Raw genomic sequence first — 12,732 nt, 5'->3', positions numbered from 1 at the left:
CTTTTTTTTTTTTAATCATGTTTTGCAGAATATTCCTTATACATGGCAATGTTTTGAGCACCCATAAATTTAACTTGATCATCAAGACGCCATGGATAATTGTTTGGGTGCAAAATGACTTCAATTAGTCTTGGAAGATCCGACTTGTTGATTATACCATTTGTGAAAAATTCTTCTTCTTCTTTTTTAGTCTCAATACGAGTCGACAAGCATGACTTTGCCTCAGAGCCACCAAATGCAGATAGTAATTGAGTCCATTTCCAATCAGGACAAATGTCATTGTAGCCTTGTTGGGGTCCCCAGATTGCACGTTCAATCGAGTATCCTGAATTGTTAAGCAGAAATACAGCAATGTTGAGTTTATTTCTGACCATGGTTCCGAGTTCTTGGATTGTCATTTGTGCAGATCCATCACCTTCAAGTAATACTACACGTGAAGGGTTTGCTGGATTGAGTTCACGTTGAGCAAATGCAGCTCCGACAGCTGCAGGAAGCGAAAACCCAATAGATGAATAAAAGACTTGAGTAATGATACGAGTATCTGCGGGGAATATGAAATCTGGAGATGCAAACTGGACAGTTCCAACTTCTGGAATGACTACATCACCTGGACGCAAAAACTGGGTACTGACATTGTGGATTAAGCTTGCGAGAGAAATGGGTGTTGGAGAGGGTCTGTCATGGCGTAAGGTAACTTGAGGAAGTGGTGAATGTTGTAGTTTGGCAGGATCTAGACGGGCCACAAGTTTCTTGACAATGGGGACAAATGAAATTCCATCACGACGTGGGGTATCTCCAACTTGGACATAAAGAGGGTGAAGAATGATTGCATTTTCAGATTTAATTTTGCGAGTAAATCCGCCTGTATTTGAATCCGAGAGTAAAGGTCCGAGGTTAAGCACGCAATCGGAAGCATGTACGGCTTCAGCAATTCCAGTATGGGAGAGTTCACCATTATAAACGCCGGCAAAGTATGGAGAAGTTTCATCAACAAGACCTTTACCTAGGAGAGTTGAGAAGGATGGGATTTGAGCCTTTTTAACAAGATTAGTAATTTCTTCACGTAAGCGGAATCGTTCAGATAGAGTATCAGCCAAAATCACGGGAGATTTTGCAGCATAAAGTGTGGTAAGAATTTCGTCTACAAGTGAATCTTCTTCTTGCTCTGATTCAAGACCAGATTCAATTGCTAGGTCAAGAGGAGTATCGAGGAGATGTTTAGGGAGAGGTTGGGCAACCATGTCAACAGGCACGTAAATGTAAACAGGGAGTGCTTGTTTGTAAGCTGCAGAGATTGCAGAATCAATTTGAGAAGGGGCAAGTCTTGGGTCAAGGAGGTATTCTTGTGCCACAGAGAATGGTTTTGAAGTTTCAGGGTAGATACGATGATTTGCTGGGAGAGGAGCATGACCTTTTGGTGGAGGGACATGATGGATGAGAAGTCCTGCTTCTTGGATAGGTCTTCCAGTGGTACCAACAATATGAATAACAGGGACATTTTCAGCAAAAGCACCTGCAATACCGTTAAGGGCAGAGAGTTCACCGACTCCATAAGTAGTGATTAATGTCATGGGAGTACCTTTGACACGAGCATATCCATCTGCTGCGTATGCTGCGTTAAGTTCATTACAGAATCCAATCCATGTTAAATCTGGAGAGGCTTCGATATGGTCAAGAAGAGTAAGATTGAAATCACCTGGAACACCAAAGACATGTTTAAGTCCTAGTTGGGCAAGTCTAATAGCGAGGTAAGTTCCGAGGGGGACAGAAGTTGGTGGAGTAGTCGTTACAGTCATTTTTTTTTAGAAAAAAAGTAGTAAGTGTATGTGTGTTGATTGAATGATATTAATATTATTATTATTATAGTTATTAAAAAAAAAAAGGAAATATTTAGTTTGAAGTGTAGAAGAAAGAGATTTTAAATGTAGGAAAATTGGCTGGGTATTTATAGGCTAAAAAATAAAAATTGTATGTGGGTGGGTGGTTTTGTTGGTAGTAAAAAAAAAAAAAAAAATCAAAAACTGCCGATTGATGTGGGGGGTGGGGAGAAAAATAAAAAATAAATTAAAAAAAATAAAAAATAAAAAATAAATAAATAATTTTGACCGCCAACGTCAAGCAATGGCGAATCTTTTAAAGTCCCATTTTATTTATTTATTTATTTAAATTTGATTTTATTACTATTGATGATATCTGTTGGACCTTCTAGTATATATAAAAGTTTTAAATAACTAAAAAAAAAAAAAAAAACAAAAGCGGGTATGTTTTTTTGTTTTTTTTGGCGGTTATCAGCGGTAGTTGAGAGATAGATGAAGAAGATTTCAAATCATTTAACGGCAATTGTCGGCGGGGAAAAGAAGGAGGGGATTTATTTTATATTTAAAATATTTAAAATATTTAAAATATTTAAAATATTTAAAAAAAGAGAATAAAAAAAAAAGAATTTATTTTCAAAGATGTTTTTTTTTTATTTCGTTTTAATTGACTTTTTTTTTTAAAAAAAAAAAAAAAAAAAAAAAAAAAAAAAAAAAAACTTTGATAATGATAATAATTAATGTGAAAAGTCTGTTTTTTTTTTTGTTTGTAAAAAAAAAGTCAATTTTATATAAAACAATAGTTTAAAAATATATAATTTGAAGTTGATCATCATTATTTATTAAAGGCATTAAATAAATATTAATGATAATTGTTGTTGTTGAATTATATATTTATATATTCTTTTAACTGCTTGTTGATATTATTATTTCACAGTAGTGCCTAAAGGACCCTTATAATTATAATTATAATTAACAAAACTATTTTTTTTTTTGAGTTAATCAAATAATTAAGTTAATCAAATAATTCAGTTAATATTAAGGACCCCTTCCATTTTTTTTCTTGTTAAATTTAAAACCTTCATTTGATTAGGTAATTTTTTTTCTCTACTCAAAAAAAAAAATAAAATAAAAAAAATATTCCATCATAACAACAACAATAGTATGCCACCACCCCCTTAAAAAAAAAAAATTTTAGTCTTTTTTACATTCCTTCTATATATTTTTATTTTATTTTTTTTTCTCATACTCCAAAAACACAATCTTTATATATCCCAATCTTTTTTAATATACTTATAATATACTCCACCCTCTTCGTCTTTTAGAAAATGCCACCATCACTACCACAACACCCCCACACAAAACATAAACAATCTCATCCCAACAATAAACATGGTCCACAGCCACACCTACGACCTCACCGAGCATCAACAGCCCTTGAGCAATCAACCTTTTTTTCATTATCACCTTCATTAGATACTACAGACCCTGTGACACTTGCCTTTTTAGTACAATCTGCGATTGCTGGAACTAAAGGTGCACGCGTACTTGCAGATACAGAAGTTCAAGAACTTAAACAGAAATTGACATTGGTTAAAGCGCGACATCATGACTTGGAACGTAAAATGGGGTTGGAAAAAAAACTGAGAGATGCAGCTGTACATTTATCTCAATACCATCAACAAAAACAACAACAACAACAGCAACAACAGCAACAACATCAGCAAGTACAAGTCAGGGTGGATAAGAAAGAAATAGAAAAACAAGAAGAAGAACAAGAACAAGAAGAAATTAAAACAACAACAAAACCAGCAGATAAACGACTTTCAAGATATGCACTGGAAGAAGCGGCAGTAGCTGCCCGGAAAATAGCAACTATGGAGACAGAAATGGCTGCTCTAGAAAATAAAGCTTCTATATTACGTGCCACACTTAACACCCACGCGACTGCCATTCTTGCACTTACACATCCTGGAGCTAATACATCAGCAGCACGTGTGTATGCACAACTGTTACACGAAGAAGAAGAGGAGGAGGGTGAAGAAGAAGAAGAAGAAGATGATGATGATGATGATGATGATGATGATGATGATGATGAGTCTTCTTCTGATGATGATGACAACACAAAGACAAACATAAATACCAATAGAAACGTCAACAATCAATCTTTACAAGATAGGAGGACTTTACGTACAGTCAATATGGCATATATTTCTGGACTTATTGCAAGGATCCGTGCTGCAACTCCTGACCTTGTATCAAAGCCCAATGCCACTGAAATTGAAAATGATGATCCTATTGATACACTTACAAGTCTTATAGACTCATTATTGCAACAACATACAGATTTAGTAGCAACTACAGCATCATCATCTCCTAATACATCTTTTTCTTCATCATCAACAACATCAACAACAACAGCATCATCTACTACACCTTCTTCTTCTTCGTTATCATCATCACCATTGTCTTCATCATCATATTGGCAGAAAAAATATGATATGGTCCAAAGACAACTCTCGAGTCTTGCACGCGAAAATAATGACTCTAAAATCCGTTTGGAAATGCAAGCTTTGGAAATCAAAGACTTGGAAAATCAAAAACAGTATCTTCAGCAGAAAATCATTGACCGATTACAAGATCCCATGAGTATCAAGATTCTACGCCATGAGTTTCAAAAATCTATTTCCAAAGACTCTTTAAAATAGTGCTGTATATATAAATATATATATATACTACTGTTATTACTGTTATTACTGTTATTACTGTTACTACTACCTATTTAATCTGTATTATTTCTAAATATTATTTTTTTTTATTTATTTATATATATATATATATATATATATATAATCCCCTTCTAATTGGAAGATCCACCACGACCACCAACCTTGCCTAAAAGCTCAAGACTGGCCTCACTCACAGTAATCTCAGGAATAGCCTCCTCACCCTTTTCCTTAGGAGGTTGCAAAAATCCAACCTTAATCAAGTATGCCAAATACACGCCTAGTTGCTTAACATCAATCCCCATACCTGCACTGTAATCCTTGCCGACCCACTCAGTATCAGCCTTAAGGGCTGCCGCCGCATTGGTATCGTCAAGCTCAGGTGCCTTTGTGTTTTGTGGCAGATTGTCCAATACAAAGTGGAGCAGAGGGAACAACGCATTGTCTTTAGCCTCGCCAACAACAAACTTTTCAAGAGCAACACGCCATGGCACATACTCCTCGATCTTAACACCATAGCCGTACACGGCCAAAGAGCCCAAGAACTGGTGGAATCGAATGCGTGGGTGTGAAGTCACATGCGCAACGCTAACCTCTGTGCTTGACACTGGGTGGAATGCAGACGCAACAACAACACGCGCAACATGGTCAGCAGGGACCATATTCACCGTATTGTGAATGTTGGGGATCGACCCAAGCTGTACACAGCCCTTCATCATACGGGCCAAAAAGTCATCAGTATTCATGGCACCACTCTTAGAGTCACCAAAAACATAACCAGGACGCACAATGGTACCACGCAGACCAAGCTCCTTGCCTGCATAACGAATGAGTTTCTCAGAAACCCACTTGGACTGGCCATAACCATTTCCAAGACCAGACTTACTGCCCTCGAGGTCGTCACTTTCTGGGATACCCTTGCCACCCTCCGAAATGATGGAATCAGAAAGCTCAACATAGTGGTCAGTGTCGACGGTAGAAGTGGATGACACAAAGGTAAAAGTCTTGGGCTTACCAACGGAACACAGCTCCATAATGTTGATGGTACCAATAACGTTGGGTCCGCGAAGAGTGCTATAAGGGTACACCCAGTGGACAAGCGCACCATTGTGGATAATCAAGTCGACTTCATCGGCAAGACCTGCCCAGGCCTTGTTGTCAAGACCAAACTGTTTCTCTTCAATGTTACCAATAAATGGAGTAATGCGCTCGGCATAGGAGTCTTCCCAAATACCATAAGCAATACCTGAGTTCTTAATACGCTCAAGACCATGCTCAAGGGTCTTTGCACGAACCTGGGCGATAATCTTGATGGGGGTTTCAGTGCGCTGGAGAAGCTCACGGACAATGAAGGAACCAAGGTAACCAGTAGCACCAGTCAAAAAGACAGTGAACGAGCCCTTAGCCAAAGGCAAAGAAGGAGCAATGTACTTGGAAGCAAGAGTAGCCTTGAGTTCATCAGCATCAGCAGCGTAATCACTGACAAGCGACTGGGGCTTTTCAGAAGACCCAGGGCGGTCTAAGTTGTAGTCGTTATTGTCATCGGAAAGCTTTTCAATATTAGCAGCAAAGTCAGATAAGGTAGGGTGGGAATAAATCAAACCAAGGGGAACCTCCATGGTGAGTCTCTTGCGAAGAGCGAAAATCATACTGGTTGCAAGAATGGAGTGACCGCCAATATCGAAAAAGCTATCAGTAGGCTCAATGGCGTGGGGGTGAGGCAGAACATCAAGCCAGACTTCCTTAATGATGGCCTCAATCTTGGTGAAAACAGCATTGCTTTGCTCTTCACCAGCGTGCTTGGCAGCGGCAGTGAGCTGGGCAGTATCAGGGAATGGCAACTTGGGCTTGTCAACCTTACCGTTAGGGTTCAAGGGCATTTTGATCAGGGGGACAATGACTGAGGGGACAGAGTAGGTGGGGAGCTTGGTCTTGAGGTAATCGCGGATATCCTTAGTCAAATGTCTATACTTGACAAGGCCACGGACCATGGGGTCTGGGTGGTCAATTTCCTCGTCAGTGACATTGGAAAAGTACTCCTTAAGCTTTTCAGAAGACTGGGGGACAATGTATGACACAAGAATAGGTTCTTCATCCTTGTTTCTGCGAACAAGAGTGACGTTTTCACGCACAAGAGGATGACGAGATAAGTGGGTATCAATTTCACCAAGCTCGATTCTGAAACCTCTAATTTTGACCTGATCATCGGCACGGCCGCAGCACTCAACGTTTCCATCAGGGAGGTATCTGCCCAAGTCACCTGTGCGGTACATTCTGTCGCGGGATCCGAACCAGTGGTTAGTCCAAGGCTTGCCTTCGACTGAAGCATCCAAAGCGGTCCACTTGGAGTTATCAACTAGCCAGTTGTTGACAAACTTCTGAGCAGTCAAATCAGGGAGCTCAAGATAAGCTTCGGCAAGACCACCAGCGCGGACGTAAATCTCGCCAACTTCACCGACACCGCAGAGCTTATTGCGGTCGTTTCTGTTAACAACAAGAAGCTGGACGTTGAGCATACCCTGGCCAGCAGGCATGATGTCCTTTTGGGACAAGAGGTAGGCGGCGTCGTTTGTAATGGAGGGGATTTCAAAGTACGAAACGGAGCGCTGAGTCTCTGTGGTGCCGTACATGTTGACAATTGCAACGTTTTGGGCGAGTTTTTGCAGACGGACGCAGTCACGCTTGGTCAACACATCACCGACGAAAAAGGCATGGTGGAGAGCAGGGATATCTGCGACAGCCTGGGCGGAAAGCAGCTGGCCCATGGCAGGGGTCAAGTGGGTAACAGTAGCACCGTGCTTGGCCATCCAGTTAGCAAGAGCACCAGGGGTACCAATGTCATCGCTGGTGGGGACAAGGAGACGAGCACCAAGGAAGAGTGGAGTGAACATGTCACGCTGGATAGGGTCATGGGCGATACCGGAAAGCATTGTGAATTTATCGTTTTCAGAAAGGTTAAAACGTTGGCTCATCCAGGGGAAATAGTAAGTAAGAGAAAAGTGACGTCCCTTAACACCCTTGGGGATGCCTTCAGAGCCAGAAGTAAAGGAAAGGGTAGGGTTGCTATCTGGGCCAACAACCACATTTGTTCTTTGACTCTTCTTTTCTTGGAAGGGAGCAAAAATGTCTTGAGGAGCAGGAGAGATCTCACCATTGCCAACGACGGTACCATCATCCAAGAGTCTGAGGGCAGGAGCACGAGCTTTAAGAGAAAGGTTATCAGAAATGTAGTCCTCAACAAGCTTATCCAAAGTGCCAGCCTTTTCCAAAACAATGAGACCCTTTGGTTTGGCTACACTAAGATAAATGTTTTGACGGGCTGGGGGGTAAGCGGGGTCAATTGCAGAGAAGGTAGCACCAGCTTTGAGGGTACCCATGACAGCGACTACAAAGTCGACACCTCTGTATGCGTAGATCATGACGACATCACCATGTTGGATGCCATTGGCAATGAGGTAATGGGCGACAACATTGGAGGCCTCATTGATTTGCTTATAGGTAAAGACACGTTCCTTTGAAGATTCGTTAAAGATATTTGCAGTTTCGACTACACAAGTGCGATCGGGGAATTTGTCTGCATTGTCTGCAAAGATATCGTGGATAGCTCCGCGGAACTCATTCCAATGGAGGTCAGAGGTTGGGTCTGGAAGAACAGCAAGTTCCTTTTCAGAGATGAGGGGTATTGTGCAGCACTTGGTATTGGGTGATTGGACGAGTTCTGCGGCGATTTTGAAAATTTGGGCAGCCATGATTTCGATACGTTCCTTTTTAAAGAGAAGCGAGTTATAGTGAAAGTCAAGTGATTGTCCATTGAAGTAGACGCTGATTGCATTGTTGAGGAAGGATTCATCGACTGAGTGTCTGCTAAAAGATGTTGAGGAGTAGATTGGGGTAGTATCAAGGTTGTCCTTTTGCTTGACGTAAGTAGCAATGGCTTTGGCAGAGGCTGGGTGTGCTTCAGCGAGAGAAAAGAAGTCTTCGATAGAGGCAATCAGGTCTTTAAGGGTAGTTTCTGGTGTGAGGGGGGCACGGACGAGGGCAAAAGTTTTATTGGGTAGGTCTGAAGAGACGAGAAGATCTTCATCTCCAGTAAGTTTGCGAAGGAGAATCAAGTAAGCTGCAAGAGCGACATCAAAGGGATCAACTTTGCGAGAAGATTCGGTAGAAAAGTCATTAGCTAGGGTGGAGATGTTTGAGATGAAAGATGAGGGGACTTGTGTGGAGTAAGTAGCCTCTACGATCTTTGAATCAGCTGGGGAAAAGTCGCTTGGGAGTACCGAGAGGGTTGGGCTGGCGAGCTTTTGAGCCCAGAGATCCAGCGATTCGTTTGGAGACGACATTGTGGTGATTGAAGGGTTGGGATGTTTTGGTTTGTTTTGGATTGGATGGGATGGTAAAGAAGGAAAGGAAAGGAAGAGTTTTGTTTGGAGGGGAAAAAAAAAAAAAAAAATTTTAATATTTGAAAAAAAAAAAAAAAAAAAAAAAAAAGAGTCACGCAGGCAGAAGAAGAGTTTTTTTTTTTTTTTTTTTTTTTCTTAGTGCAGCAGCTGCTCGTTAATTTCCAAATCAACTGGAAAAGGAGGAGGAGGAGGAGGTTTTTTTATTTTTTATTTTTCTTTTATTAAAAAAAAAAAAAAAAAAAAAGTTATCAAGTAAGTTAATAATAAGTTTAAAAATAAGTAAGTTAATAATATATTACAATTACAATTACAACAAAACATGTAACAACCAGCCTTACCTGTCCATCAGTCTGTCCCGTCCATCAGTCTGTCCCGTCCATCCGTCCATCCGTCCATCCGTCCATCCGTCCATCTACCTTTTTGTCTGTCAGTTTGTTCTATTAATATTCGGGTCCCTTTAATTTTTTGTTTTTATTTCTTGTAGGGAAGACCCGGTCAATTACCTCGAGGTGTTGTTGTTGTTGCTGTTTTTTTTCTTTTCTTTTCTTCTTTTCTTTAATGCTAATAATGTGAAAAAAAAAAAAAAAAAAATCTATTCTACACCCCTTTCAATCAGTTTCCTTCTTTTAAACAGAAAGTGTGACTGCAGATTCAACCACACCAGTGGCCGCAAATGCAGCCTTGTCTTTGATTTGCGGAGTTGCTGTGCCGTACCGGTATGCAGTGAATCGGGCCCATACTGTAATTGATAATTAGTATTATTATTTTTTTCCTTTAAGTTAAACTATGGAAAAACTTGAAATAAAAGTAGGTGTTGATAGTAATAGTAAATACTTACAATAATAGGCAAACCTCCGGCCAAGAAACTTGCCAGCAACAGGAACAATAATAAACGTTAAAAGATCTTGAATTTGTTGAAGTGATTCCTCCCATTGTTGTTGAGCATCCGAGTCTTCAAACTTGCGGAGTCGTGATGAATGGTGATGGCCTCGGCCTCGTTTTCTGTGGTTATGATTGTGAGTGGATGAACTATTAGGGTCATCATCATTATTATCATCATTATTATCATCATTATTATCATCATTATCATTATTATCATTATTATTATAATTATGTGCCGATGGAATTTCAAACTCTTCAAAAACTGCAATTTCCTCAAACTGTAAAGGCGATGATGTACCTGAAAAGTTGTTATTATGCCTGGACATTTTTGGAATTCTAATGGTTGATGTTGTTGTTGCTGGCTTTACAAAAAAAACCTGTTGGCTGTTTGGTGGTTTTTTTTTTTTTTTTTCTATAATTAAGCTGGCAATCACATGACATCTCCACCTTTTTTTTTTTTTTTTTTTTTTCATCCATCCAACACAAAAAAAATTCAAAAATTTTAAATTTTAAATTTTAAAAACTCACACACATAAAAAAAAAAAACTGCTCATTCTAAACCACCCAAAAAAAAAAAATAAAAAAATTATTGTTGTTGGAAAAAAAATCCTAATCAACAATCAACAATCAACAAAACCCAGATGAGCTTTTCAATGAGACTCCTCCCAGCATCAAGGCTTTTATGCTATTCGTCCACAGGTATAAGACCACCGTTATCCACCACTGCCCATTTCTGTGTTACTTCAACTCTTCTTCGCCACTACTCTGCTAAAAAAAAAGCAATCACAAATGCAGATATTGCCAATCTAGTACCTCTTAATGGACGTGTGGACTATGTTGATACCCGTGGAACATTTCACAAGAATCAACCAATCGTTGCTGTATTGAACTCTTTAAAGGGATCAGGACATAATTCAGGAGGTGGATTAAATATGTTGCTTGCAGTAAGCATTGTGCCGCGTGGTGAAATGCAAGACCCACAAGTGGTGTGCCGGATTGTTCCAGATAAAGATAAGGTGAGGGAAGCTGCACGTATTAAAAATAAAGAAGAGAAACGGTTAGCTCGAGAAGAAAGAGAAGAACAACAGGAACAACAACAAGAACAAGAACAAGAACAACAGGAAGAAGAGATGGAATTAGAAGAGGATGAGACTAAAGAATCGAAAAAACATGGCAAGCGCGAAAAGAAACAGTCAAAGGAACCTCATAAAGCTAAAGATCGGTCCAAGAACCAATCCAAAGTTAAGACATTATCTCTTAACTGGACCATTGGTCCTAAAGATCTTTTAAATCAGAAAAAGGCAACAATTCAAGGATGGTTAGAAAAGGGTCATCCTGTACATATTTTCCTTGGAAGTGCACGAGTACGTGGTCCTCCTAAAAAATTAACAGAATTAGATTTGGAAAAGAGAGAATTGTTGCGTAAAACTTGTAAGGAAATGTGTGAAGAAACAGGTGCCATTAGACAAAATGCAGCAAATGTCGTTAAAACTGATACCCAAGAAGTATTTGTATACTTTTTGCCAACCCGTCAAGAGTCTTCAGAAACAACTCAGTAGAGTAGATTTGTTTTTTCTTCTTCTTCTTCTTCTTCTTCTTTTTTTTTACCTTGTACATAATAATAATATTCATGTTTATATATATAAATAAAATAAAATAAAAATAAATAAAAAAAAATAAAAAAAAAACAGAATCCTCCATCACGTTAAGTCATCACAAGCTCTAGTGGCTGCGACCCTGGACAACTCTCAGGAACCTGTCCAGCATACACCACGCCATACCCAGAACTATCTGCACATGCAAACAATGTCGTCTGTTTATCCACAAATGTAACATCTGTTCCCTTAAACCCCCATTCTGCCACTACTGCTGCAGAATCTGTTGATTGATTTTCATTATTCTGGTTTTCAATATTTTCATCATATAATGCCAAAGTATCATACTGTACAATTTGAAGTTCTCCATTGGTATTCACAACAACAACTCCACCAGTATTCGGTTCAACAACTTGTGCAGAGTCTCCTCCTTTAGCTTGGTCTAGGGGTAAAGGTACAAGCACACTACTTGCAATAGGTAATTGTCCTACGCTAGCCGTTGCACTCCCATGACCTTCTCCTGACCCTTGATTTTTGCCAGATTTGCTACCTGTTTTACTTTCACTCCCCGTCGTACTAATAGTGCCACTGGTCCCAGGTACAATTAATACACCTCCAGTCGTATCGGGTCCTAAAGTGCCATTGAATGGAAGTGCACCAGCAGGTAGAATCGAGGAAATGTTGGCACCTGTTAGTACAGCAGACCCAGGTAACACGTAGATTATAATTTGGTTAACATTGGTATTAGAATTATTATTGGCATTGGCATTACTATTTTCACTATTGGCACTAAGACCATTGGAGTTTGTTGCATCTCCAATTATTCCATCAGTATTTCCTAACAATTCATTCTCGGGACATGTACCTGTACATGCTCCCTTTTTCATAAACTTGACCTTTTTGTTTATTTTCTTCTTGTTTTTCTTTTTATTTGATTTCCTTTTGATGTTCTTTTTCTTAGTTTTCTTTTTTGGTAAGGCTAAGGCTTCAGGAAATGCCCAAGAATCAGGCCTTGCAAGTGCATTAGCATCAGGTACTGGAAATGCCTAGACAGTAGCCACAAGAAGAGAAAAAGCAGTTAAAGTGAGAATTGAAAGTTTCATGGAGAAATAGGGAAAAAAAATAAATAAATAAATTTAAAAAAAAAAAAAAAAAATTTAAATGAATATTGGATAAAATCTTTAATTAGGATTCTTTTAGTTTCTTATACCTTTTGAATCCTTCATTATTAATACTAACTTATTAGTTTTACTTTTGTCTTTTTTTTGTTTGTTTGTTTTTTTTTTGATTCTTAATTCTTAACAATCTCGTTTGA

At 39.0% G+C, this 12,732-nt stretch overlaps 6 protein-coding genes across 6 annotated transcripts; 2 read left to right on the top strand and 4 right to left on the bottom strand.

The window, feature by feature from the left end:
- Window positions 1–11: 11 nt before the first annotated feature.
- On the bottom strand, window positions 12–1,796 carry SAPINGB_P000432 (uncharacterized protein; the record flags this gene model as incomplete). Its single annotated transcript, XM_031995156.1, has 1 exon — window positions 12–1,796. One exon carries the CDS (start codon window positions 1,794–1,796, stop codon window positions 12–14), a length of 1,785 nt encoding a protein of 594 aa, XP_031851047.1.
- Window positions 1,797–3,142: 1,346 nt separating this feature from the next.
- On the top strand, window positions 3,143–4,522 carry SAPINGB_P000431 (uncharacterized protein; the record flags this gene model as incomplete). The annotated part of the gene is made up of 1 exon (XM_031995155.1): window positions 3,143–4,522. One exon carries the CDS (start codon window positions 3,143–3,145, stop codon window positions 4,520–4,522), a length of 1,380 nt encoding a protein of 459 aa, XP_031851046.1.
- Window positions 4,523–4,674: 152 nt separating this feature from the next.
- Window positions 4,675–8,880, bottom strand: SAPINGB_P000430 (uncharacterized protein; the record flags this gene model as incomplete). Its single annotated transcript, XM_031995154.1, has 1 exon — window positions 4,675–8,880. The coding sequence occupies one exon, from the start codon at window positions 8,878–8,880 to the stop codon at window positions 4,675–4,677; it is 4,206 nt and encodes a 1,401-aa protein (XP_031851045.1).
- Window positions 8,881–9,566: 686 nt separating this feature from the next.
- Window positions 9,567–10,148, bottom strand: SAPINGB_P000429 (uncharacterized protein; the record flags this gene model as incomplete). Its single annotated transcript, XM_031995153.1, has 2 exons — window positions 9,567–9,679; window positions 9,779–10,148. The coding sequence occupies 2 exons, from the start codon at window positions 10,146–10,148 to the stop codon at window positions 9,567–9,569; spliced, it is 483 nt and encodes a 160-aa protein (XP_031851044.1).
- A 315-nt stretch (window positions 10,149–10,463) lies between these two features.
- Window positions 10,464–11,381, top strand: SAPINGB_P000428 (uncharacterized protein; the record flags this gene model as incomplete). The annotated part of the gene is made up of 1 exon (XM_031995152.1): window positions 10,464–11,381. One exon carries the CDS (start codon window positions 10,464–10,466, stop codon window positions 11,379–11,381), a length of 918 nt encoding a protein of 305 aa, XP_031851043.1.
- Window positions 11,382–11,527: 146 nt separating this feature from the next.
- Window positions 11,528–12,643, bottom strand: SAPINGB_P000427 (uncharacterized protein; the record flags this gene model as incomplete). Its single annotated transcript, XM_031995151.1, has 2 exons — window positions 11,528–12,453; window positions 12,628–12,643. 2 exons carry the CDS (start codon window positions 12,641–12,643, stop codon window positions 11,528–11,530), a joined length of 942 nt encoding a protein of 313 aa, XP_031851042.1.
- Between the last annotated feature and the right edge of the window lie 89 nt (window positions 12,644–12,732).

This window comes from Magnusiomyces paraingens (assembly GCF_902498895.1).
Source record: "Magnusiomyces paraingens strain CBS 517.90 genome assembly, contig: contig1, whole genome shotgun sequence".
Lineage (NCBI taxonomy): Eukaryota > Fungi > Ascomycota > Dipodascomycetes > Dipodascales > Dipodascaceae > Magnusiomyces > Magnusiomyces paraingens.
Note: the sequence above shows the minus strand (reverse complement) of the source record. Positions and strands in the feature narration are given on the sequence as shown.